This window comes from Myotis yumanensis, unplaced genomic scaffold (genome assembly GCF_028538775.1).
Source record: "Myotis yumanensis isolate MYYU_CA2020_CCGP unplaced genomic scaffold, mMyoYum1.0.hap1 SCAF_1, whole genome shotgun sequence".
NCBI lineage: Eukaryota > Metazoa > Chordata > Mammalia > Chiroptera > Vespertilionidae > Myotis > Myotis yumanensis.
The window spans coordinates 117,605,612-117,633,064 of NW_027223752.1; the positions used below are offsets into that span (position 1 = coordinate 117,605,612).

Consider the following 27,453-nt stretch of genomic DNA (forward strand, 5'->3'; position numbering starts at 1 on the left):
AGATATGATTCCGTTCAAAGAAAGTCCTCAAGAAGCGAAGGAGCCCCAGTGGCCAACATTCCTTCCAGAACAGATGTCCACTCAGCTTCCTGTCCCAGTTGTCTATTACGTGGTCTCTGGGTTTGTACTGTCAGCTGCCTGCTGCTAAGATGTGTTTTTTTGTTTGGAAGAGGAGCTCCCTGGGTCCCAGGTCCCGGTTGGGGAGGGTGGAGCTGTGCCTGGACCTGGCTTTGAGAAGAGCTGGCAGGACCCGCAGGATGCTCCAGCGTCTCAGCTGTCCATGGGAAGTCCTGGGGAGAGTGTGGGTGTCTCCCTGGAGCAGGAGACAGCGAAGAGGACCTGCCTGTGACCACGAAGGCCCAGCTGGCACAGGCTGCCAGGCCTAGCCAAGCTTTCTGCTTCAGCATCAGCCATGGCACTGCTTCTGCCAAAGGTGTGGATGAGCACTGGAGGGAGGTCGGCCCTGATTGGGAAGGTTGGGTGGGAGAAGGGGGCTGGGCAAGCTGGAGGAGTGCCTCAGCCCAGGGGAGTGCAGCCAGGGGAACAGTACAGTGGGCACAGCAGGGGCCCAGCTTGTGATTTCCCCAAATAACTCGGCCCATCCTGTCTGGGTCACTTTATCCTTTTCTATATGTTGTCTATCTCCCACCTGAGTTCCCTCTTTGATCACATGGATTGAATGCCTGGTAGTGCTGGGCCAGGGCAGACCAGGCACCCACTGTGTCCTCTGGATAGGCATCCTGCCTTCAGACCGGGCTTAGCAGGGTGAAAGGGCCTAATTTGAGGACTTTTCCAACCTTTTCTACCCTTTTAATGTCCAAAATACTGGGCCTCCCCTGCTCCATCCCCCTCATGACAATATTGCTATTTTTTTGTGTGGCTTTCATTGAAAAAATATATATGAATTTGAGAAACCCTGATTTTTTTAAAAAAATCTATTTTTATTGATTTCAGAGAGGAAGGAGAGGGAGAGAGAAACATCAATGATGAGAATCATTGATCAGCTGCCTCTTACATGTCCCCTACTGGGATTGAGCCTGCAACCAGGCATGTGCCCTGACCAGGAATTGAACCATGACCTCTTGATTCATAGGTCAATGCTCAACCACTGAGCCACACTGGCCGGGCTGATTCTTTTTTCCAATTAAAGTTTATTTCAATATTATTTTGTATTGGTTTTAGGTATATACATAGTGGCTAGATAATCATATACTTTACAGAGTGTTCCCCCTGATATTTCCAGTACCCACCTGGCACCATACCCACTTAATAGGTATTATTAACTATATTCTTTATGCTATACTTTACATCCCCATGATTATTCTGTAACTGCCAATTTGTACTTCTTAATCCCTCTACCTTTTTTACCCAGTCCTCCAGTCCCACTCACCTCTGGCAACCAACAGTCTGCTCTCTGTGTCTATGAATCTGTTTCCATTTTGTTTGTTCATTTATTTTGTTCTTTAGATTCCACATATAAGTGAAATTGTAGGGTATTTGTCTTTCTCTGATTGACTTATTTCACCAAGCATAATACCCTCTAGGGCTATCCATGCTGTCAAAAATAGTAAGATTTCATTCTTTTTTATGGCTGAGTAATATTCCATTGTGTGTGTATATATATATATATATATATATATATATATACATATATATACATATACATATTATATGTATACATATATATTATATATGTATTATTATATATAATATTATATATATAATATTATATATATATTATATATGTATTATATATATACATATACATATATATATATTACCTCTTCCTTGTCCAATTGTCTATTGATGGGCACTTGGGTGACTTCCAATCTTGGCTATTATAAATAATTGCTGCTATGAAAATAGGGGTGAATTAGTGTTTGGGGTTTCTTTGGACATATTCCCAAAAGTGGAATTGCTAGGTCAAAGGCAGTTCCACTTTTAATTTTTTGAGGACCCTCAAAACTGTTTTCTATAGTGGCTACACCAATCTGCATTCCCACCAACAGTGCATGAGGGTTCCCTTTTCTCCATATCCTTGCCAATACTTGTTGTTTGTTGATTTATTGATGGTAGTCACTCTGACAGGTATGAGGTAATATCTCATTGTGGTTTTAATTTGTATTTCTCTGATGATTAGTGACATTGAGCATCTATTCATATGTCTATTGGCCATCTGCATGTCCTCTTTGGAGGATTGTCTATTCAGGTCCTCTGCCCGTTTTTTAATTGGATTGTTTGCTTTGAGTAGTATGAGTTTTTTTAAAAAATTGTGTATTAATACCTTATAAGATACTAGAGGCCCGATGCACGAATTCATGCACAGGTGGGGTCCAACTGGCCTGCCCAGAATGGGGCAATTGGGCTGGGCTGGTGGGGGGAGGGGCCAAGGGCAGTTGGTAGGCTGGCCCCACACTAATCAGGGTCCCCGCCCCCTGGTTGAAATCCCAGGAAAGGGGACAATTTGCATAATAGCCTTTTATTATATAGGATATCATTGGTGAATATCTTCTCCCATTCGGTAGGTTGTCTTTTGGTTCTGTTGATGGTTTCCTTTGCTGTGCAAAATCTTTTTAGTTTGATGTAGTCCTATTTGTTTATTTTTTCTTTTGTGTCCCTTGCCACAGGAGATAAAATCAGAAAAAAAAAATTGCTAAGAGAAATGTCAGAGATTTTACTGCCTATGTTTTCTTCTAGGAATTGTATGGGTTTGAGCCTAACATTCAAGTCTTTAATCCATTTTTTTTAAAGGAAATGCTTTTGTGTTTTACACATATTTTTATCTTTTTATTTTATTTATTTATTTATTTAGTTAGTTACTTATTTTATTGGTTTTTTACAGAGAGGAAGGGAGAGGGATAGAGAATAAGAAACATCGATGAGAGAGAAACATCGATCAGCTGCCTCCTACACATACTGGGGATGTGCCTGCAACCAAGGTACATGCCCTTGATCGGAATCGAACCTGGGACCTTTCAGTCCACAGGCCGATGCTCTATCCACTGAGCCAAACCGGTTAAGGCAACTCTTTAATCCATTTTAAAGCCGTTTCTTGTATATGGTGTAAGAAGGTGGTCTAGTTTCTTTCTTTCTTTCTTTCTTTGTTTCTTTTTTTTTTTTTTTTGCATGTATCTGTCCAACTTTCCCAATACCATTTATTGAATAGATTGTCTTTACAGACTGTCTTTACCCCATTGTTTTTGCCTCCTTTGTCAAATATTAACTGACCATATAAGTGTGGGTTTATTTCTGGGCTCCCAGTTCTGTTCCACTGATCTATATATCTGTTTTTTGTTTGTTTGTTTGTTTGTTAGTTTGTTTGTTTAAATTTTGTTTTATTGTTTAAAGTATTACAAAGTTTATCTGTTTTTATGTCAATACCATGCTGTTTTGATTACTGTAGCCTTGATATCAGGTAGCATAATACCTGTTCTTCTTTTTCAAGATTGCTGAGGCTATTTGGTCTTTTGTGGTTCCATATAAAGTTTTGGATTACTTGTTCTAGTTCTAGGAAATATGCCTTTAGTATTTTGATGGGAATTGGGTTGAATCTATAGATTACTTTGGACTATGGAAATTTTCATGATGTTAATTCTTCCTGTCCATGAACACAGTATATGCTTTCATTTATTTGTATCTTATTCAATTTTTTTAGTTATCTTAAAATTTTCCAAGTACAGTTCCTTCACCTCCTTGGAAAATTTCTGATATTATTAACTCAACAGTTTGCACATGGAGATGAGATGGGGATGAAGGTATAATTCATAGTCCACAGAGTAAGAGAAACTTGCTTGAGGAAATCTATGGGGGAATGGACAGGGGCTGCCGCAGGGTGAGGGGACCAAGGTAGTTCCCCACCCCCACCTCCCTGCTCTTGAAGCCTCTTTGCTTCCCCCCTCTACCTCCGCCTCAACCCAACCTGCCTGGTTCTGCCAGTGAATGCTAGGTGACCACTCAGCCCCAAATCTCATCTGGCCTTACTCTCCTTTCTTTATTTTCACTTATCTAAACAAACAAAAAAACAAACATTGTAGGAGTGAAGACTACTTAGTAGAAAGTTTAAGTTAAAGATATTTTTTGAGCCCTGACCGGTTTGGCTTAGTGGACAGAGCATCGGCCTGCGGACTGAAGGGTCCCAGGTTTGATTCCAGTCAAGGGCATGTACCTTGGTGCAGGCACATCCCCAGTAGGGGGTGTGCAGGAGGCAGCTGATCGATGTTTCTCTCTCATTGATGTTTCTAACTCTCTATCCTTCTCCCTTCCGCTCTGTAACAAACAAACAAACAAACAAAACCAATAAAATATATTTTTTAAAAAAAGATAATTTTGAAAGCAGTACATTTCAGGCATATCAGAGTCTCTTTATCAACAGCCTTATCAGGACAGCCAGGAGGGCTGGCTCATGAATGAACATGAAGAAATGTCTTATAACCATTCTACGGATAACAAGTAAAGGGGTTGCTTTTAGTTTAAAGATATTTGGAAGTCGTGTCTTCCAAAGTGACACTATTTATTACTCTGATTTTCTTCACGGAGGTGCAGTGGGAATGTGCACAGCCTTCTTTTGTTATTCTCATGGCCTTAGTCCTCCAGCCCCTGCTCTTTACTTTGCCTACACTGTCTTCTCCCAGCCATTCCTCAAACATGGCATGAGTGTCTGCTGCACGCTGGTGTTCAGGCTTAGGCAGTTCAGTGTTTTGGAGGCAGAGTCCCTGAGGTCCTGAAGCCCCTGGAGATGGACAGTGACGCACACCAGTAACAGGACAGGTGTAGTCAGGGTGCTGCGGGTGCCCCAGCAGGGCTCCTTCCGAGGCTGGGGAGGACCGAGGGAAGCCTCCCCTCCCCAAGACAGTCACATTTAAACCTAAGGTGAGTGGTTTGGAACCCATGCAAAGGCATCATCATCCATGCATAGTTAGATTATGGAATCCATATGCAAGGCGATAGTCTTACCCCACCGGTAAGGTCCAGCTTCCTTTTCTCTAGGAGCCCTTCTGTAACTCCATCACTCAACAGGGATCTAAGTGTTCTTTGAGCTCCTGCAGCCCTGACAACTCAAATCATACTCTTTAGTGCTTGAGTGACAGTTTTTTTTTTTTGCCTCTGAAACCATGGGCCAAGCTCCCTCTCCTTCTCCTTGGGCTCCTTCTTTATCCCCTGCTCTCCAGGCTGGAGGGTTGTTCCTTCGAGTGGAGCTTGCCCTTCTCATCCCTGGAGGCCCAGAGGGCTCATGGGCTGCAGGGCTCACGCTCTCTAAGGGCTCAGTGGTTTGTCTTCAAGGCTCTCCTATCAAAACACTCAAACCAAGTAAGGAACAGAGATGAAAGCGATACATGGAGGCCCTGGCAGGGAAACTTAGTTGGTTAGAGCGTTGTCCTGATACCCCAAGGTTGTGGGTTCAATCCCAGTCAGGGCACATACAATAATCAACCAATGAATACATAAATAAGTGGAACAACAAATCAATGTTTCTCTCCCTTCCTCTAAAATCAATTAATTAAAACAAATTTAGAAAGAGATAGATGGAATCTACCACACAAAAATTAAACATAATTATAGCAATAATACCAGACAAAACTAAAAGGCAAATGACATGTTTTGCAAAAATGATAAACCAAGGGTTAATATTCTCAATAAAGAATTTATATAAATCGCCTTGGCTGGTGTGGTTCAGTTAGTTGGAGCATCGTCCCATACACCAAAGGGTCATAGGTTCGATTCCTGGTCAGGGCACATACCTAGGTTGTGGGTTAGGTCCCTGGTTGGGTGCATACGAGAGACAAGCAATCCTTGGGTTCCTTCTTTATATATTTCTATATTTTATATCGTTATTTCTCTCTCACATCGATGTCTCTCTTTCTCTCTCATCCCCCTTCCTCTCTCTTTCCCTTCCTTTCTCTAAAATCAATAAACATATCCTCAAGTGAGGATTGGAAAAAAAAAGAATTTATACAAATCAATAAGAAAAACATGAAGATCCTTATAGACAATTCACATTTCAATGGTTAATAAGTATTTGGGGGTAAAATGTTCAACCTACCAGTAGGTAGAAATGGAAATGAAACAATATATTCTCATCTATCAAATTTGCAAAAAATGAGAAAAAGATAATATCCAATGTAGGGCTTGGATATAAGGACATGGCACCCTAATATAGTGCTGAGGCCATGTCAATTGGTATAGCATCTGGAAAGCATTTTGGAAGTGGGTCTAAAGAGCCTGATAAATGTTCATTCTCAATCCATTAATTTCACTTCTGAGAATCTATCTTAGGAATGGACAGTGACATGGGGAATTTCTCATGAAATCATGTTAAGCATCAAAAATAGGGTGTACAGCCCTAGCCAATTTGACTCAGTGGATAGAGCATCATCCTGCAGACTGAAGGGTCCTGGGTTCGATTCTGGTCAAGAGCATGTATCTTGGTTGCAGGCTAGATCCCTGACTCTGGTCAGGGTGTGTGCAGGAGGCAACCGGTTGATGTGTCCCTCTCACATCGATGGTTCTCTCTCTGTGTCTCTCCCTCTCTCTTCCACTCTGGCTGAAAATCAATGGGAAAATGTCCTCAGGTGAGGATTACCAATAACAACAAAAAACAGGGTGTACAAATTATATGACATATAATCCCACTCACATAAATTATGTATTTATGTGTAAATGTGTTTTGGAGTGATTTGGGAGAATATTTTTCTTATGGGTGATTTTGGTGATCATATTTCTATATTTTATATTTATATACTCTCTATAATGAGCATTAATAAAAAACCAAGGAAGGAAAAAACCTCCATGAAATGTAAAATGATGGAACCAAATAAATTCCAAAATTAACTTTGGGAGTCAAAGGGTCAAGTCACTAGTACAATCTGTCACTTTGCAAGATTCAGGAAATACATGTTGATGTCTATATGAAAACTCTCCATAAGACTGAGGGCGGGTCACCAGGTTACAGCTGTGACTGGGCTGATTTTGTAGGTAAGGTCATCAGGTCAGATGGTTGTGACATTGGATGCAGCCTGTCCCCTGCAAGGTCTCCATTTCCTAATCTGTACAATGGCGTGGTGGAAGGGGTCAGACTACTAGCAAATAATCTCTGAGGGTCCTGGCAGATCTCTGCTGAGTCTGTAACTCTGTTGTTGTTGTTTTAAATCCTCACCCAATGATATGTTTTTATTTATTTTAGAGAGAGGAAGGGAGAGGGAGAGAGAGAAATATCGATGGTTTTGCCTCCCACATGCACCCCAACTGGGGATCGAACTCACACCCTTTTGGTGTACAGGACAACACTGGGCTGTAACTCTGTCCTTGAGGGAGAGAACTTTGACTTGCCTGTGTCACAGAGCTGACAGCAACTGAGTGCTGGGAAGTGCAGGTTCTAGGTCCTTATCTGCTGAGAGACTATAGCACAGGACTTTGTTAGCTATTCCCACCACTGCATGCCTTGCCTTGGCTCTGCTTCTTGGCCACGCTCTCTTCCCATCAGCCCCTGGGCCCACCCGTCTGGGGGCTAGTTTGACTGCTCAGCCGTTATTGATTTCAAGCCTGTCTTCCCTGGAGGGGCAGAAAGCAGGGAACCTTATTGTTTGGAGCCACTTAGTGGAGGCATGAACTCAAAGGCCACTGAAGGACTAGCCCTCTCTGCCCAGGAAGAGGGTGTCTCCTACTTCCAGGGCCTTCTCTCTGGGCATTTAAGAGAGAGTGGGAGAGGGAGAGAGATATGGAAGTATCAATGATGAGAGAATCATTGATCAGCTGCCTCCTGCATGCCTCACACTAGGGATTGAGCTGCAACTCCGGACCGGGAATCAAACCATGCCGCTCAACCACTGAGCCATGCCAGTCAGGCCTCTCTGGAGATGGTTTGGCTTTCAGGCTGAGCTACCCAGATTGTTCAAAGAAAACCAATGGTGGCTTACTGGTGTGAGGCAGCCCCTCCCTTCCCAGCTCACACTTAACCTGAGGGTTGACTGGAGTCCACTCTCATATCATCTGCTGCATCAGCTCCTCAGCTTTGATAAGGCCTCCTGTGTTTTGGCGTCCTTTCTATGAACCCAGAGGTTTAGAGCAGGGCTGGGGGACCTTTTTTTCTGCCAAGGGCCATTTGGATATTTATAACATCATTCGAGGGCCATACAAAATTATCAACTTAAAAATTAGCCTGCTATATTTGGTCAAACATTTAATTAACTCACCCCTAATGCCTTGGTGGGGCCAGACCAAATTATTTTGAGGGCCTTATATGTTTCCCACCCCTGGTTTAGGATAATGCTGCTTGGGTCCCTCAGAAACTTGCTTTCAGCCTTGAATAAATCTCAGACTCCATCCTCCCAGTGTGCCTTCTTAAGGTTGGGGCCAGAGGCCTAACTGCCTGGTGCTCGGATGACATAGATTGATTTTCTTCCGGCCCAGTAATAAGCTGACCTTCAGGCTTCTAGAGAAGACAACTAGTAAGACTCCCACCTAGTCAGCTGCGCAGACCCCCTGCCTGAGCTGCTGTCTCCGGACTGCAATGTCTTCAACCTCACCCTAAATAGCAGGGCCAGTCTTGGGTGGCGGGCAGGCTGCCCTGGGTATGGTGGAGCTAGTAGAGAAAGGTGTCCCCATGAAAACTCCCTTCCTGATGTGGGCCTGTTTCTTCCTAGCAACCAACAGATGCATAGGAAGATGACTTCTCTGAAGAGCCCCCTGTTCTGCACAGAGAAACTAGTCAGAGTTCAGACAACCCCGGACTCCAGGTGAGCCCCCTTCCCCAAGGCAGACAAGCATGTGGATTGGGGGTGGGAAGTCCTCAGGAGGTGACCTGTTAGAAATGGGACTGTAAGGCTGAGATAAGATGTTAGGTCTAGCATAGGCTGCGTAGGGCCTCTTCCTCCCACTCCCAGGCCTGACCCAGTGCACTGGGACCTAGCAGAGTCTAGGCAGCTCAGGTTACCAGCCTCCTCCCCTGCCCACCTGTCCTCAGGCCAATTTGGCTAGGACAAAGGTTTGCATTTCAGCACCACCCCATTTCTCTCAGCCTGGTAGCCTCCTTCAGGTCAGGTGAGTCTGCGGAACTCCTCACCGCAGAGCTCCAGGCCACCAGGAGGAGGCTGCTAGGAGGCCGTTCTGCCGGGGATCATGGCCCATGGGCAGGCCCCGGAGCTGTGAGTCTGACACCTCCATATCACCCACTCCCCAAACTGATCCTCATCCCTGTGCCTACTGCTCATTGATTCTTGGGTCTGCTTCTCTGCTTACCTCTTGGCCAGAGAAATAGGAAAGGGTTTTTGACACCCAGGGGTGGATGGCTCCTAAGCATCTCTGAGAGATCTAAGCTCAGGCTGAGCAAATCTCCTTGGAGGAAGGGGGACACTGCTCACAGCTGTCTGGGAGGAGGGGCCACTGAGACCCCTTTGTGCATCCAGGAGTGTCCTTCCCCAGGGTCGAGCTATTTGCTTGCTATGCTTATCACTGCTGTGGCCTCTAGAGGACTCCTCTCCAATCTCTGCCCCAAGCTTCTGGCTTGAAGCCAGGGCAGAATTGGCACTGAGGATCCATGGGTAGGACTCAAGGGTGCCATGTCCCTGGAATGGAATGTCTCCTTTGCAGTCTGCACTGGCCAGAAGGCTTGAAGGGTGAAGAGATAAAGAAATACAGTCGAGAAGGGGTAAGTGTGTGGAGGCTGACTACTTGCTGCCCAGCAAGAAAGGGGCCCTGGGCCGCCTGAATTCAGTGACTGCTGGCTCCTTGGCCACCAGGAAACCTGAGTGGTGTCCCTCCTGGGTGGGAGTGGTGCATTCCCCTCCAGTCACAGGCTGCCTATTAGGACCCAGAACTACCAGGAGACAAGCTGTGCTTGGAACTCAGCCTTCCACACCCACTGGCTATTTACCAGTGACTTTATGTTCAGTCCCCAGGGGGCCCTGTGGCAGTATTTCCTGGTGGCTGGAGCAGGGCCCCTTTGGTGTTGTGATCTCCCAGGACTTCTCAGCCCAAGCCCCTGTGTTTGCAGACACTACTAAGTAAATACAACCAGCAATACCACAAGCTGTTCAAGGACATCCCTTTGGAAGAAGTGGTTCTCAAAGGTGAGCTGTGTCCCTGGTATGCCTGGGCAGGTGCCTGTAGTGCCTGAGGCCCAGGTACTGTCCTCACAATTTAGAAATGGGAACCGGCTGCCCTTTGGATGTGGTTGGTTCTTTTTTCTTCAAAAGTGTGAGAAGACTGAACTGGTTTGGGATATAGAGTTGAATTTATGAAATTTTTCTTGAGGGAACTAAAGGGCTTCCAAATCTTATTTCTGTTCTGTTCTTGTTCTTATCAGTCAGGCACTTCTTTCCTGTCAGGCACAGTCAGGGTCCTCTCTGTAGGCAGGAAAGGGTAGGGCAGGGCATTCTGCCTGAGGGAGTGAGAATCCAGGCTTGAGTGGGACCAGGGCAGAAACCTGTCTGGACCATTTGAGACATGGATGGAGAAGGAGGAAACATCTAGCAGTCTGCTGGGGTGGAGTGGGGGCAGTCAAGACTCTTGGGGTACTGGAGGATGGGTTATTTGGGAAGTCGCATTCTAAGGAAGACAGTTCCTGAGGCTGGACTCTAGACTCTTCACTGTGAGGACCCAGGCCCTGGGGCTTCCCAACAGACCTTGCTCATGGTAGTCTTCTCTCCTGTGACTTCCCAGTGTGCTCCTGTGCCCTCCAGAGGGACCTCCTTCTCCAGGGTCGGCTCTATATCTCCCCCAACTGGCTCTGCTTCCATGCCAGCCTCTTTGGCAAGGATATCAAGGTAGTAATGAGTGGTAAGGGCAGCCATAGTCCAGTGAGATCCCTGCCCAGCCCAGGAAAGAGAGAGGCCCCTGCCCTGCGGGCATGCCTTGAGTCACACCTGTCCTCCTGCATGCTGGTGAGGCCCCTCACTGGTTGGATGAACAGCTGTGAGGCGTCTCATCTGGTGTCAATGCAACCCCTTCCAAAACAGAGGCCCCAGATATAGACTCTACATCGGCCTGAGTTGGTCTGAACAGTTCACAGCCAAATTATTCTGCCTCTGAAATGCCTTCAGAATCAGAGTGAGATGTCATACTTAGGGGGAGCCATAGGTGTGGTCAGGACATAGCTTAGGGAACTCCATTATTAGAGTATGGGATTCAACAGAACAGCCATCCTTGGCCTCCTGGGTAAGAGGGTGAAAGCCTGCAGTGACATGTGCTGCCAAGGCTGGGCACGGTGTGGGTAACGGGAAGGGGAACGCGCATGGGAAGGGGGAGGTTCACACACTCTCCCACATGGGGCCAGGCTTCTCCATGGTGCCCGTACTTGGCTCACTGCAAGCTGGGGCTGGGGCCCTGTCCTGGAAGCAAAGGGACCATGTCCTTGGGAATGAGTCCTGAAAGAAGCATGCCTCTCCTCCCTCAGGTGGTCATTCCTGTGGTGTCTGTGCAAATGGTCAAAAAACACAAGATGGCACGGCTCCTTCCCAATGGCCTGGCCATCACCACCAACACTAGCCAGAAGGTCAGTGAGTCTCTGAGCCACACTCTCTTCTCAGTTTCCCCATCGCAACCCTAGGAGCCCACAGCCTGACTCAGCACACTCTCAAGTCTTTACTCACCCCACCCCTTTGTTTTCTTTCCATGTCCCAGTATGTTTTTGTGTCACTGCTCTCCCGGGACAGTGTATATGACATGCTGAGGAGGGTCTGCACTCACCTGCAGGTATGGAGCTCAGGGACAGGAGTCAGACCAGGGAGGCTGCTCAGGCCTGGACTGACGTTTTGGGACAAGGCTGTTGGGGAGGTTAGCCCATTTCTTCAGCACAGGGAACGGGGCAGAGAGAGGGGAGTAACAGGCTCGGGCTCAGTGTATCAGAGGCGGTCCTTGGACTGTGTGTCTGTATTTGTGAACATGTCTCTTTGAGGCCAGTGACCTTTGTATGTCCCCGTGTAGATGCTCTCACTTGTGCTTCTTCTGTGTATAGACAGACAGTCAGGAGCATGGGGCTGCTCCCCAGGAAGCCTATAGCTCTCTCTGGCCTATAGTAAGAAAGGGGGAGGGGCAGCAGCAGGGGAGAGTAGATTGCCTTGGACTTGACCCTCTGCTCCAGCATTAGGTAGGGCACCCCTGCAAACTACGGGAGCTAGGTTCCATCTGATCCAAAATGGAGGTAATGCTTCCCCATGCCTGATCGCTGTTCCAGAAGGACAGGTAACTTCTGTTCCCTTTCCTCCTCAGCCTTCCAGCAAGAAGAGTTTGAGTGTAAGAGAATTTTCAGAAGAACCTGAGTGCGAGTCTCTGGTGAGAGCTGAGGCTGGGAGCAAAAGCTGCCGGCTTGAGATTGCCTGTGGTTCTAAGCCTTCAGGGCCTCCCGGCAGGGCCCACGATGTAGAACTAAGGAACCAGGCTCAAGAGCCAGCAGTCATGCTGTCAGGGTTCTCCTAGACCTGCCACACTCCAACCATGCAGAGCCACCAGGTCCTGGCAGATGTGCTGACTTTATGAGCAGAACAGATGTCTAGCCCCCAGAACACTGTCCCGGTTGACCCCCACACTGTACCGGCACGGAGCCAGTGACCCCCACACTGTCCCGGCACGGAGCCAGTGACCCGTCCTCTTCCTTTCAGCAAAGTCAGGAGGGCCTTTAAGGGGATAGAGATGTCCCTGGGGGAAGAACTTCAAAGGCTATTAATGTAGAACCCAGACAGACTCATTTTAGATTTGCTGAGGTCCCAGCAGTTTCATTTGGTAGCTGGGGTTTGGGGTAAGTAGAGCTGAGTTTCTAGAGTAGGGATGAGGGTGAAAATGGCCCCAGAGTGTTTGAAGCCTTCTTCAGTAACTGTAGCAGTCAGCCAAGCATGCAGCATGCACAATACCATGCAGGGAGATAGAAGGTGATGTTCCCATTTTTTGTTGATGGGGACCTTAAGTGCCCACTGCCAAGATCGGTGACATGCTAAGGCGTAGAGCCCAGATTAGAAGTCATGACTTATCCCATCTAAGATAGGTTGTGCTGGGCTTTCTCAGACTCAGCTGATCTGACCATATACTTCAGTGGGCTTACATCTTGGATCTCATGTCTTGGATCTACACTAGCAGTCTTCAAAGACATTGTTCCCTGGAAGAGTAGCTGGTTACAGCAAGGAAGCAGATAGGAGAGACACGTGATTGCTATGGCAATGGTTTTCCCCTTCCCGTGTACCTGCTGCCATGCCTTGCTAGGCATCTATGTTGGTAATATATAGAAAAAGCTTTGATAAAGTGGTGGGGGCACCTTAGGGCAAATAAGATCCCAAGGGCCGTGGTGAGACAGCTTCACCTGCTTTTTCTGCAGGAAGTCCTCACCCCTGAGATGAAGTGGAGAAAAATATGCCCTGCCTCCAGGTCCCTGTCCCTCCCAGACAGCATCCCTTGTATCCCTCCAGCATCCATGGACTCCCCAGACAGCTTCTTCTCCTCCAGGAAACCTCCAGGGTCTGGTAAGTTCAGGGGCCTTGTCCCATGGTAACAGCATGCAAAGACCAGGCTTCTTCTCCTCCCACTTCTGTGAAAAGGGGTCATCACTGCCAGCAGGGCTTCTGAGAGCTGTTTCTTTCTCCAAATCTGTAAGGGAAAGCCAAGAGCCTGAGCAGCTTCAGAGAACAGCAGGAGGTTGGCATGCCCCATGCTGAGCTGGGGTCCTGCTGTCCCAGGAAGATGACTAACTGCTCTCTTATTGCAGAAAATGCTGTCTGTGAGGAGGAGACACTGGAGGAGGAGCCCAGGAGCAGCGAAGAGCTGAGGCTCTGGAATTACCAGCTCCTCAAGGTCTTCTTCGTGCTGTAGGTGATTGTTTAGGGGAGGGGGGTATATGGGTGTTTGGAGCAGGGGTCTTGGTGTGTGAGGAGGCCACTCTCCAGAGCAAGGGGAAGATTCTGAGTCAAATGCAAGCTCCTGGTTAGTGTCTGGAGGTCACATGGCAGGCAGGCCCTACTGTGGTGAAATTATCTCCAGTTTTATTTTTACAATCTTATAATTTAGGATTAAGGCTGTGCAATGGGGAGGGGCAGGATATGAAACTGTTGAAAAAAGGGAAAGTTGCATAGGATTGGAGAAGGCTGGCAGAATTGGGGAGGGCCATCAGGTGGACTAGGAAAGCCATGGCCTTCTTGCTGCCCACCATTAGGGCAGTTTCTGGTCCCCAGACTCACCTGTAACTCTGCCTGAGGACCAGCAAATAGTGAGCATGGTGGGAGCTTCAGAACAGCCTGCCCCTGGTTCCTCTCACCTTGCCTCACCAGCATCCTCTGGCTCTGCTGCCTGGGGCTACCACCTTAGGAGTAATCTTAGTCTCCCAGAGGAGGTGCAGGACCAAGGTGGCTGGTCAGAGGGAAGTGGGGTCAGCTGAAGAACCCAGAACCCCTGCTGGGCTTTGAGGACACCTCCATGGAGATGAGTCTCAGGACCCTCATGTGGCCTTTGGGATGAAAGATGCCCAGGCTTGAGCATGGCTGCAGGGCAAAGGGTTCTTTAATTCTTCCAATTGCAAGAGGAGCTTAATCCCACTCCTACTTTTGGTGAGCCTCTAAAAGTGCCCTTTTTCTAGATGAGAAAAACTCTTGCCCCCTTTTCCTCCAGGATCTGCTTCTTGGTCATGTCCTCATCCTATCTGGCATTCCGCATTTCCCGGCTGGAACAGCAGTTATGCTCCCTGAATTGGGATGGCCCAGTCCCTGGGCACAGGTGATGCCCTTTCTCTTTCCAATGCCTCTGGGATTCAGGGCTAAGGACTGGGACCAAAACCTACAGCCAGGCTGCTTGTTACCTTGGCTGAATTGGCCCTACCCTTGATAAGCTGGCTCGATGGCCCCAAGCAAGATTGGGCAGAGTATGTGGGGTACACAGATTCCCACCTGACCCACTTTATGGGGGGTAGGGGGTGGCTTCAGTGACCTACTCTCTACCTTCTAAGCCCTTTCTTTGATCTACGCATCTCTCCTATGTGCAGGTAACAGCCACTTGGCCTTTGTCCCCACTCCTCCACAAAGAATGCCTTGGGTGCTAAGGTTCCATCAACGATCCCCTTGGTTTCTGCTGCTGCTGTTGTGCTGGGACTGACTATGAAGGAAAACATTCCAGATCCCTCCTCTTCCCCCAACTCTTCTCCTTCCTCCAATGAGTGATCTGAAGTACCTGTTTACAAAGTTCCTACAAGTTTTGAACTCAGACAAAAAAACCAGGTTTTTGAACCAGCTGAGGAATTCTGTACATGAAAATTCAGCAATCACTTACGTGGGGAAAAAAATTTACTTTGTTCCTTAGAAACAGTTCTGGCACACAGACCACCCCAAGGGACGAAGGCCGTGCTTTGATACCTGGAATGCAGCTCTCTGACTGTCACATGGCTCACTCCAGTGGTGGGACAGAGCTAGAACCCAAACCACCAGTGTGGGCTCTTCTCTCTCCCCATATACTGAGAGTCCCTGCTTTGGGCAAAGGACTTCTCTGCAGGGACCCATCTGGCCTAGGGAAGACTATAGGGAAGTGGGGGCAAATTATGAAAGGGCTTGTAGCCAGGATTCCTTCAAGAAAGGAACATTTGTGCTCTGTGCTGAGACTGTTCTGGCCGCTCATGAAGAGGCAGAGAGGACTGGAGCAGCGGACAGTGGCGGAGCTGTGAAGAAGAACAGAGCATTCCATATCCTCAGTTGCCACTTCTGGTGAGACAGGTGTAGCAGGGCCTTTGATCATAGACTGGTACCAGATCTCCCCTTGGTGTACGCAAACATTTCCAATATGCCCAGGTGGAAAGTAGGTATGACAAGGGTGGTGGCTTTGATCTGCAGTATTGCTTTTTTCTCTCTGCCTGACTGCCTGGATCGTGGATGTGGCCAATAGCAGCCTGTTGGGAGGCTTGGCTGGGTAGCTGGGCATGGTGGTGTTGGGCCACCATAGGGCAGAAATCATTCATATCACCTGTAGCCACTCCATGGGGTCTGTTATCCATGAATGAAGTGAAGATGTCCAAAGTGTGCCTGATACAATACAGGGACCAAGCCAAGGGGGTCTTTCTGATACCTCTAGGGACAGTAGAGGTAGAGGATGCAAAGGGTAAACACAGTAGTGGCTTTGCTGTAGAGATTCCTCCTTCTCTGTCAAGGTTGTCTTTCGTATAAAAAGCTTCGCTGTGCCCCAGAACTCTGGCCTGCTCTCCCCAGAAGTCCCTTCTGCTAAGATAGTGATTTTGAAGGTTCTGTAAGGGCCTTAGTGAGGAGGTCAGCAGCATCGGGGAAAGTCACTGGTGATGGGGTGAGTGGTGTTTTCCCCTTTTCAGACACCTGAGAGGGTAACCGGGGAGAAGTCCAAGTGGAGATTATTTATTACAGAATCATCTGTCCTGTTTATGACAAACCCACATGAGGCCTGGAGGGACTGATGGTAGGTGACAACTTCCAAAGCTCAAACTGAAGGTCTCTTCATCTTCTCCCCATGCCAAGTTGTAGGATTAAATTTAGAGCCTGGCCTTGTGGGTTGCTTGTACCAAATCTGCATATCTCAGGTGAAACTCACTGTTCTGTTTTCCCCACAATGCCACACTGGATGAGTACCCATCCTTTTTTTTTTTTTGGAACCAGGCCCCTTCATCACTCCTTTTCATAATATTTTCAGGAAAATAATCCTACTTGCCCTAGAGCCTCACCTCCTTGGTCCTTGCTGAAGGGTAAGGAGAATAGATCCATTCTCTGAGCCTTGCTAAGTTGAACCAGAGGCCATGAGAGATGCCAAGTCATGGGTGGCTGGGCCAAGATGCTGATGAATGGCCTCCAGCCATGCCCCAGGCTCAGAAAGGGCAAGAGGCATGCTGCAGGGTAGGTGGCTTTGCAGGCCCTCGCAGGGTCTAGGGCTTTCAGTGGTTTGGGTGTGCCTGTCCCTCTGGAGGGTCCTCTCTCTGTTTCTCCCTTTTGTATTCCAGCCTGGTTCTCTTGGGCCAGTATACCTTCTGTTGTGCTCATTTATAAACTATGTGTATTTATACAGACCTGCTTGCATTGGGTGATGCTCCTCTAATTCCCTGAGAGTTTGGTTCAACTATCCGTGGGTTGTTCCACTATGGCATTAGCCTTTGAAAATATTTTTAAATAAAATAATTCTGATTTTTTTAGTGTCCTGTGATATGGAGAGTTCATTTTTATCTTTTGACTACTAACTAAAGATACTCTTACTGACATATCTGGCACCAAGGAAACTGATAAAGCCCAAGTCATTCCCAGAATCCCAAGTATTCTGCAAATCTCACAGGACTTTGAGATTTGTGAAGCTAACTCTACTTCAGGCACATGGTGAAAGGTAAGGATGGCCACAGCAAACTACCACAGTTTCTGTCTCTGTTGGGGAGACACAGAGAATGCTTCCCCATTTCTTCTGGGAAACTAAAGCAATGTCCATGATTTTAATAGTACTATGCTTCCGACTCAAGAATTAAAGTCTGGAACTCAGCACCAGAAAATTCCTGTGACATCAAACCTAGATTAGTAGGGATTCATTCATTCAGTAAATATGGGGCCCAGACTGTGCGCCAGGTACTATGCTGGGCCCTGGTTGTAGCAGTGACCACATTAGGCAGTATTTCTGCATCTCCCTGGCACTTGCATTCCATGTAAATGTAAGTTCCAAGTAAATACGTAAACAAATGAGGTAATTGCAGATTGTGATTAAATTCCAGGAAGGAAAGAAACAGTGATATGAGATTAAATAGGGAAATGGCTTTAGATGGATGGTCAAGAAAGATTCTCTGGCCCTAGCTGGTTTGGCTCAGTGGATAGACTGTTGGCCTGTGGACCAAAGGGTCCCGGATTTGAGTCTGGTCAGGGGCATGCACCTTGGTTGTGGGTTCCTCCTCAGGCCTGAAGCCAGGTCAGGGCGTGTGCAGGAGGCAACCAATTGATGTGTTTCTCTCACATTGATGTTTCTCTCTGTCTTTCTCTCTCTCTTCCACTCTCCCTAAAAATCAATGGAAAAAATATCCTCGGGTGAGGATTAAAAAAAAGAAAGATTCTCTGAAGGGACATTTCAGCTAGTTCTTAAAGGAGGAGTGGCCAGTCATCGGAGGAACTGTAAAAAGAGCATTCCTAGCAAATAGATTAGCAGCTGCAAAAGGTGGGAAAGAATACATATGTCTCTGAGAAACAGATCTTTTTCATGCTCCTAGGGTACTAATCAAGTGGGACAGTGACATGAAAAGAGGTTGAAGAGGACAACTCAACAACAACAAACGACCCTGTTTTAAATAGGTAAAGGCCTTGGTCAGTTAGCTCAGTTGGGTAGAGCATTGTCTTCATACACCAAGGTTGCAGGTTCAATCCCCAGTCAGTGCACATACAAGAATCAACCAATGGCCCTGGTCAGTGTGGCTCAGTTGGGTGTCATCCTGTGCACAAGAAAGTTGCTGGTTCTATTCCCCATCAGGGCACATGCTTGGTTTTCGGGCTCAATCTCCAATAGAGGGCATGCAGGAAGTAGCCAATCGATGTGTCTCTCTCTCCCTCTCTCTCCTCCTCTCCCTTCCTCTCTCTTAAAAAATCAATAAATTCATTTTTTTAAAAAAAGAATCAACCAATGGCCCTGGCTGGGTAGGTCAGTTGGTTAGAGCATCATCCGGATACACCAAGGTTGTAGGTTCGATCCTTGGTCAGGGCACATACAAGAATCAAACAATGAATGCATAAATAAGTTGAACAACAAGTCATTGTTTCTCTCTTCCCCCCTTTCTCTCTCTCTCTCTCTCTCTCTCTCTCTCTCTCTCTCTCTCTCAAAATTAATTTAAAAAATGGGTAAACCATTTGAATATACATTTTTCCAAAGAAGACATACAAATGGCAAACAAGCACATGAAAATACGCTCATAATCACTAGTCATTAGGCAAATGCAAACGGGAGCCATGATCAGGTAGTACTTCACACCCATTAGGATGGTTGTTGTCAAAGAAACAGAAAACAACCAAAGTTGGTGAGGATGTGGAGAGATTCGAACCCTTATATTCTGTTTGAAGGAATGTAAAATGGTGTAGCCACTGTGGAAACAGTATGGCAGTTCTTCAAAACATTAAAAATAGAACTATATGATCCAGTAATGCCACTTCTGTGTATATACCCAAAAGAACTGAACGGTTTCAAAGAGCCGTATGTTCATAGCAGCATTATCCACAATAGTCAAAAGATAGAAGCAACCCAAGTGTCTATCAACAGATGAATAGATAAACAAACTGTGGTGTATCAATACAATATTATTCAGCCTTAAAATGGAAGGACATTCTGATACGTGCTACTACATGGATGAACATTGAGGACATTATGCTATGTGACATAAGCTAGACACAAAGACAAATACCATGTGATTCTACTTATATGAGGTTCCTAGGGTGGTCAAATCCATATAAACAGAAAGAAGAATGGTGGTTGCCAGGGGCTGCAGGAAGGGGCATAGAGAGTTATTGTTTAAAGGGTATAGAGTATCAGTTTTGCAAGATGAAAAGAGTTCTGGAGACAGATGGTAGTGATAGTTGCACAATAATGTGAATGCACTTCAAACTATTAAACTATACAGTTGAAATGGTTAAGACAGTAAATTTTATATGTATTTTATAATTTAACATTTTTTTTTAAAAGAGGTTGGAAAGGTAGGCAGGAGAAGGGAGTTTGGGTTTTATATGACCCCAGCTCAGATCTGAAAGTTTAGAGCAAGTAGATTCAGTGGTTGCTGAAACCAGTGCTTCTCTTTGCTAGAGGAAATAAACCTGTGGATGCAATGTGCAGAAAAATATGGCTGATAATCGGCATGTGATGGTGTCCCCCTTTCTCTATTCCTAGAGACTGGTCCATAGTAGCAGAATCACAGAGAGGGCATATAATTTCACATTGATATTTTTAAGTTGAAGTGAGCTAACTTTATAAGGGAGAAACAACTGCCTTGAATTTGGATAAACAAGAAATTCGCATATATATACATATATATATATGAATTTATATATATTTGTATATAAATAATGCAGGAGCTTCAGTTTTGCAACATGGGCTTTAGCCAGATATGAGGAATGGTAATGAAAGGGGCAGGAGTTCTAGTGAAAAGGGCATTCAGGAATGAGGAGAGCTGGGGAAAACTGCATCTTGCAGGAGAAGTCGTGGGAGCAAGACATTGCTCCCACCCTCACTGTCTCCACCCAGATGCCCAGCCATCCCAACCCTGGCCCTCCTACCTGCTGGTCATGGCATTAGGACACTTATCAAGCTGGGTGAGGTCGTAAATCTGTGCTGCTCGGCTCTCCTAGCTGCTGGGCCACAGAATCAGGGGATGATACTAAGGCAAAGAAAGGCAAGACTGAGGCCAGGTCTTTAGGCTGGTCTACGTGTGAGGGGAAGAAATGCAACTAAGCCACTAGGTGGCAGCAAAGTCCAACAGGAACTGGAGCCCAGGTGATGAGGAATGGACTTCATTCTTGTTTCTCAAAGAAATGCCCCTTCTGTCCCCTTTTGGGGTGAAAATGAGCCCAGGCCTGGTCCAAGTCCACTGCACTGCCTATCCGACAGGCTCACGTGGCCGTTTCTTCCCTGAACCTTTAGGCTTTTCTCCTCTTTCTCTTCTTTCGCAGCCAGGAGGAAGGCCCAAGGCGATTCTGAAAGGAAAGCATTCCTGAGGACCCTCCAGGCCTTCTGCAGGTCAGGCCTGTAGGAAGGCAGACTGGCCTGGGTGAAAAAACAATGTGAATGTTTGTGTTTGGGGATACAGAGTCCACAGGGGTGAGAGCTCAGCTTCTCTTCCATCAAGGGCACAGAAATCTTGGGCTTTCACCTTGACCTACCCTCGTTGTCAGTAGCCTCTCCTTTTACTCAGGACATAGAATTACAGAAACCTAACTCCTGCAAAGTGTGATTTCAGGAGGTAACAACACTCTTTCCCTCTTCCTTCAGTTAAAGATAAGGGACTGAATCCCAGGGCAGAGAGGATTCCAATTTAAGAGTTACATCTGATTTGTCCACTGACAGTGAGAGGAAGGGAAGCAGTTAATTAAGCCTCTGAAATGATAATCCAGAGAAACCTGAATCCATCCCTCTGTGTGCCTGACCTCCACAGAGCCAAAGAGCACCTAGCACCCAGCAGGCCCTTCTTGCTGGGCCGCCTTCACATTGGCAGGGCTCTTTGCCTTCCTGGAATGTGTTCCTTCTTGTTTGCCACTCAGTGCCTGGCCCAAAGCCAAACCTGGGCTGCTCAGAATACCATGCCCCACTCACTTCTCTCACAGGATCTGAAACAAGGCTCTCTCTTCCACTTGGGGAAAGGTCAGGCCTTCACAGCAGCCTCATCCCACTGGTACTGACTTCGCACATCAGACTCTCCTCCAGTGGCTGGTAGAAAAAGCTCTTAGAGCAGACACAGTTGTGACCCAGCAAAGCAGAGTGTAGCATATTTATGTCTTACCCTATTGGCAGCCTTCTAAATTGGGTCAGAGTGGGCAAAGTGTCATTGACAAGCTGTTCATTAACGAGGTTTTGTGTGTGTGTTTTTTTTTTTTAAATATGTCTTAATTTATTTTAGAGAGAGAGGAAGATAGAGAGAGAGAGAGAGAGAGATCAATGCTGAGAGAGACACATTGATAGGCTGCCTCCTGCATGCCCCCTACTGGGGATTGAGCTTGAAACCAGGGCATGTGTCCTGACCGGGAATGAAACCGTGACCTCCTGGTTCATAGGTCAATGCTCAAGCACTGAGCCACACCAGCTAGGCAACTTCTTTTTATTCTTATTTTATAGCCTTCCTCTTTGTTATCTGTCATAAAATGATAGTGATGTTAGTTAGTAGTACAACTTTCAGATATCTTTATCTGAAAAAATTTACAAGTTGGAAATCCTATTTTGGTTCCCAAACTTAAAAAAGAAAAGATATACTTTTAAAGTTTTAGTTGACTTTGTTGGGGTGCATTAACTTGCTAAATGCAGAAATGTTGGCATAAGTACCACTTTGAGGAGATGTGACACCCAGGCTCCTGGATTCACTCTAGCATGAAGATGTGTTAATTGGTGTAGGATTTCTGATGGAAGTTTTTCTTTGCTCTCAGTTCTAAATACCAGGCTAGTCTGAATGCACACTCTTTCCAGTATGTAACTACTATATTTAAGAGATTCATTAAGCACTTTCTATGGCCTCTGGAATGTATGCTTGTATAGAAATACTATATTTTCTGAGCACTTAACTGGGTACCAGGTTCTATACAAGGTGCTTTTACACTCATCTCATTTGACTCTCAATACAACAATATAGTTTGCATACCTCATGTTGTGGAAACTGAGACTAACAGGCCAGAAATACAATATGACTCCTTCAGGGAATTTATAGAGAAGACAATGTAAAGGGAATAGCTATATAACAATGTAAGGCATGTGACCTCATGGTAAACACAAAAGGGAGTGGTATAGACTGGCTCAGTGGCAGGGGCATGTGCAACACATGAGCGTTTCAAAGAATGAGTAAGTTTGGGTAGGAGACATGGAGGGAGGATCCTCACAAGATGTGTGTTTTGGAGGGAATATCTGTAAAAGGATGGTGGTGTGGAGGATGGTGCCAATGAAAGCTTGGAGAAGCAGAATTCCCGCTGAGGAATGGATTTGTAAGTGTGCAAAATCCCTTAGGATCTAAACACCAGGATAAGAAGAAGAGACTTGATCTTTCAAGCAATGAGGAGATATTGGAGCTCGGCAATGATGGATAAATTCGATGGTTTAGGAATATTGGTTTGGCAGTGGAGTACAAGGTAGATTCAAAGTCTATCAGAATAGTCTAGATAAGTTTCCCAACCTCAGCACTACTTGACATTTTGGTCTGCATAATTCTTTGTTATGGGGGTTACTCTGAGCCTTGTGGGATGCTTAGCCACATCCTTGGCCTCTGCTCACCTGATCCAGCAGCACCCCCCACTCCAGTTGTGACAACCCAAAACATCTCCAGACATTGCCACATGTTCCCTGGGGGGGTGTGGAATGCTCCTGACCGAGAATCACTAGAATCACTAGAGGGCAAGAGATGAGCAGGTATTGTCATAACCAACTGCATCAATCCACTGACTTTAAGAATAGCTGACAAATGTAAAAATGGTTTCCTTGCCACGGGAAGTACATCATCAATGCCAAAGAACTTAATGGCATGGAGACAAGAGGCTTCAGAAGTAGATCATTCTGCATATTAGAAATCTCTTAAGGATACTCCAAAGTTACAGATAATGTACTCTGGATGTCTCCTTAGCAAGAAAGTGGCTGATAACAGGATTCTCTCTCTCTCAACCCCCTACCCTCAACTCACATCTTATTCAGTGGCCACTTTGAATAAGGAATGCTCAGTCTGTCTCAGGCAGAGAAGTTACTGATCTGTAATTTTGGTAAGTTTGCATTCACCTTTCTAAATTTTTGTTTTTGGCAATTGGTAGAGTGGGTGGATAGAGCCTAGCCTGTCAATAAAGTGCTATGATTTACCCTGATATATATTTGTCTAAATCAGTAAAGTACCTGTTTTTTTTTCCCAAATAGTTTTATTGGAACACAGCCACGCCTATTTGTTTATATATAGTCTCTGGCTGCTCTGGAGGTCCAAAGGCAGCATTGAGTAGTTACAACAGAGTTCACATAATCCATAAATCTGTACTATTTACTACCTGGCCCTTTAAGAAAAAGTTTGCTAATCCCTGATCTAAAGGAAAAATGCCTGTGTTGTACAAAGTTATAGAATCAGATTCTCATTCCGTTGCTAGGGATAACAGATTTGCTTTTTTTTTCTTTGTCCATTCTAATAATTATCACTGAGTACCTACTATGGGCTAGACACTGTGCTAAGTGTTTGGGATATTTTAATAAACAAAGCAGATAAAGATCTTTGTCTTCATGAGGTTACATATTCTAACTGGTGACAGAAGGGATATAAGACAATCAGCAATAAAAATAAATTACATAGTATATTAGAAGGTGATAAGTGCTAAGGGGAAAAGAAAAATGTAGAGCAAAAGAAAAAGTGGGATTGGAAATGCTGATGAGATGTCACAGTTAACAGAGGATGGTCAGGGAAGGTCTGATTGAGAAGTTAATATTTTACAAAGTGAGAGAATAACTTTGTGGGGGCATTCCAGGCAGAGTGAGTAGCCAACATAAAAGGTCTAAGGTGGGGGAGTGCCTGGCTTGTTCAGAAACCGCAAGGACCCAGGTGTAGCTGAAGAGAGAGAATAAGGGAGCAGGGAGCAGGACTAGGAAATAAGATCAAAGAGGTAACGTTGGGCAGCACAGGATCGTGGGGGATGGAGAGATCATGTAAGACCATTGTAAGAATTTCAGCTTTTACTCTGAATGAAATGGGAAGGAGGGGAGTAAATAATGAGCTTTTATTATACAGGTTTTAAAAGGATAACCCTTGGCTGCTAGGGAGGGAAAGGTCGGAGCAGGGAGGTCAGTTAGAAGACTTCTGTGACAACCAGGTGAGAGACGATGGTGGCTCTGACTTTGGTGGTAGAAGTAGATGGTGAAAATGGAAAAATTCTGGATATATTCTAAAGGTAAAAACAATAGAGCTTCCTGACAAATTCAAGATAGAGCATACCAGAAAAACAGTCATAAAGGATAACTTCATGATTTTGGGCTCGAAAGGATGGATAGAGTTGCCATCAACTGAAATTAAAAAAGCCATGAATGGTGGTTTTTGGACAGAAGATCAGAAATGTAATATTGGAAATGATAAGTTTGAGATGGGTTTTAGACCTCTAAGTGGGGATTTCAAGTGAACAATAGATTATATGGGTCTGGAGTTCAGGAGAGAAGTCTGGGAGATATAAATTTGGGAACTGTTGACATATGGATGGTACTTAAAGCATGAGAGTAGATGAGGCCATCAAGCGACTGAGTGTCTGTCCATAGGATAATGGAGGCCTGAGCCCTAAGGCACACTGTCAACAAGAGATCAGGAAGAAAAGGAGGAACTCTCGAAGGAAACTGAGGAGTGCCTGATGAGGTAGGAGGAAACCGGAAGAGTCTGGTGTTCTGGAAGCTAATTACCATATATCCAAGGAGGAGACTGACCAATGCTGCTAATAAATCACAATTCTTTTATTGAGGTTCAACAAAGTTCTTTCTCACTTGACTATAACCCAGAAGTTTCCAACCTGGACAACTCCAAACAACTTAAGTTTAGAGGTGACTCTTTTAATACAAAATGGCCCACGCCCCATTCTCAACCACTGTGGGAAGTCCTGAGACCTCAATTTCTCCAAGGGTTTCCAAGGTTGCTTCTGTGTATCCAGGGTCTGCCTATGATGCAGCCTGCTTGTCTACTGTCTCCTGATCCTTTGGCTATTGCCCTCTTACCCATAATGTGCCACTCCTCATCCTTCATTCCTCCAAATAGCCCTCCACTAAGACGGATGGTTGGATCAAATTGCATGAAATGTTTAGAGTTAATGGAAGGCTATAGCGCAAAGCAGAAAACAACTTCAAATTCAATGCATACATGACTGCTCATGGAAATAATAGCCTTTCTCTACTATCTTAGGAAACTTCTCATCAGCCATGTCCTCTGGCAGGCCCCTGCCTCCTGCCATGTTTCTGGGATACATCCCATTTCAGTTCTTTTCACCAACCTCGCTCCACCTTTTTCTTTCCCAGGCTCATTCTTTTCTAGGGCATACGATGAACATTTAAATTTCTTCCATTTTATTATGCGGAGTAACTGATCTCTTTGTATCCTCATGGCCCACTCAGGCTAAACCCAGGGAGTAGATCTTTCCTAGGCAAAAGGTCCGTCTAGATACTTACCTCAACAAAACAATGATCTTTCTAGCAATAAATTATGCCATACTCCTGACACCAGAAAGGCTACTTTCAGTTTTTGTTTTTAATAGTAATTTTTCTTTTTGGATAAAAAAAATAAAACATTACCACCAACAATCAGAAAGCATTACCTCATGGTGTTTAAGAGTACAGGTTCTGTCCTGGCTGGTATTGCTCAGTGGTTAGAGTGCCTGCCGATTCCTGGTCAAGGGCATGTACCTGGGTTGCGAGTTCAGTCTCCACCCCAGTGGGGGCACCTCCTCTCTTACATTGATGTTTATCTCTCTCGCTCTCTCTCACCTCCTTCCTCCCTCCCTTCCACTCTCTCTAAAAATCAATGGAAAAAGTATCTTTGGGTGAGGATTGAAAAAAAAAGAGTACAAGTTCTGGGTCAGTACATCTACATGTAAACTGTGTCAATTTACTTAATTTGGGCAACTCACAGGCTCAGTTCTTTCATCTCTAAAAGGGAGATGGCACTACTACTACTACTACTACTAAAAAAATAAATGAAAGGGGGATAATAATAGTACCTACCTTATAGGTTTATAGTGATTATTAAATATGAAAATTCATGTCAAATCTTTAGAAGTCTCTGGCACATAGAAAGAGCTCAATAAATATTAGTTATTACCTACTACTCTTCAAGAAATCAATTTAAACTAGTATAAAACCCAATGTTGGTAGGGCTACCTGGAATTAGATAGAGGCTTATATTATACATTTTCAATGGTATTACATATTGATTCTTTCCTTTCAGAACTCTCTGGCTATCTATATGAAGGGATATAAATTGGTCATATGCTTTCATGTATCAATTCCTCTTTTATACTCCTCAAGGAGATAATTTGAAATAAAAAGTTATTTATGAAGAGTTTTTGCATTATTTCTATCCATAGCATACCAAACATTCAGAACTAACCAAAAAAGCCTAACAGTTGGAAAATGGCTAAGAAAATCATGATCTACTGATGTAACTCTATCTTACCTTTAAATATAACAAGCAGACAATTATTAAATGTGGGAATTCATAAAAAGAATTAAAAGTTAACACATGAATTAAAACTATGTAAAATCTAAAAAATTTCTAAGGAATCAGCAGATAATTTAAAGAGATGTCCTTGGTTAGAGTTGCATGTTGAGTGAGTTCCTTATTTTCTGTCAGGTTGCTTAAGTTCATCAAACCCTCCCCCTACAATAGCTGCTCTTGTGCAAGCATGAAATACTATGCAATGCCATGGAAGGATGATGGGCTGGGTTGCGTATTTTTTTTTAAATAAATTGCTTCTACATTTGCATTTACTCATTCAACAAATAACCTGTGTCTACTTGCCAGGCTCTATATTAAGCAGCAGGAAGTCAATGGTGAACAAATCAGGCCTCCAGGGCTTTTATAGGTCAGTGGTAAGAGAGATACAACACCAAAAATTTTAAGTGATTTGGGCACATGGAAAGGATTCATGATTCTAGGAAATTTATTTTTTCCAGTTTTTTTTTTAATTTCAAGAAAAACGATTTTAAATATAATAATGTTACGTGCAATAAATCTTAATATTTCAAGAAAAACTATCTTATCTCTCTCTCTCCCAATTTTTTTTTGGGGAGGCAACCAAAATTTTTGGTGGCAAAAAAAAAGAAAAAAAAGAAAAACTATCT

At 45.0% G+C, this 27,453-nt stretch overlaps 1 protein-coding gene across 5 annotated transcripts in view; it reads left to right on the forward strand.

Moving 5' to 3' along the window:
* Positions 1 to 17,112, forward strand: part of GRAMD2A (GRAM domain containing 2A) — a 42,122-nt gene extending 25,010 nt beyond the window's left edge. For 2 of the 5 annotated variants that reach the window (XM_070407612.1, XM_070407619.1), the window contains exons 2-12: positions 8,640 to 8,732; positions 9,586 to 9,643; positions 9,989 to 10,064; positions 10,657 to 10,760; positions 11,390 to 11,488; positions 11,617 to 11,688; positions 12,205 to 12,267; positions 13,301 to 13,445; positions 13,688 to 13,787; positions 14,584 to 14,688; positions 14,954 to 17,112. In XM_070407612.1, the coding sequence (XP_070263713.1) occupies positions 8,640 to 8,732; positions 9,586 to 9,643; positions 9,989 to 10,064; positions 10,657 to 10,760; positions 11,390 to 11,488; positions 11,617 to 11,688; positions 12,205 to 12,267; positions 13,301 to 13,445; positions 13,688 to 13,787; positions 14,584 to 14,688; positions 14,954 to 14,957 (919 nt within the window). In that variant the 3' untranslated portion in view covers positions 14,958 to 17,112. Of the gene's footprint in view, positions 1 to 8,639; positions 8,733 to 9,075; positions 9,141 to 9,585; positions 9,644 to 9,988; positions 10,065 to 10,656; positions 10,761 to 11,389; positions 11,489 to 11,616; positions 11,689 to 12,204; positions 12,268 to 13,300; positions 13,446 to 13,687; positions 13,788 to 14,583; positions 14,693 to 14,953 lie in introns of those variants that run through there. The other 3 variants (XM_070407628.1, XM_070407622.1, XM_070407614.1) reach the window with 3 other exon arrangements.
* Positions 17,113 to 27,453: the final 10,341 nt, after the last annotated feature.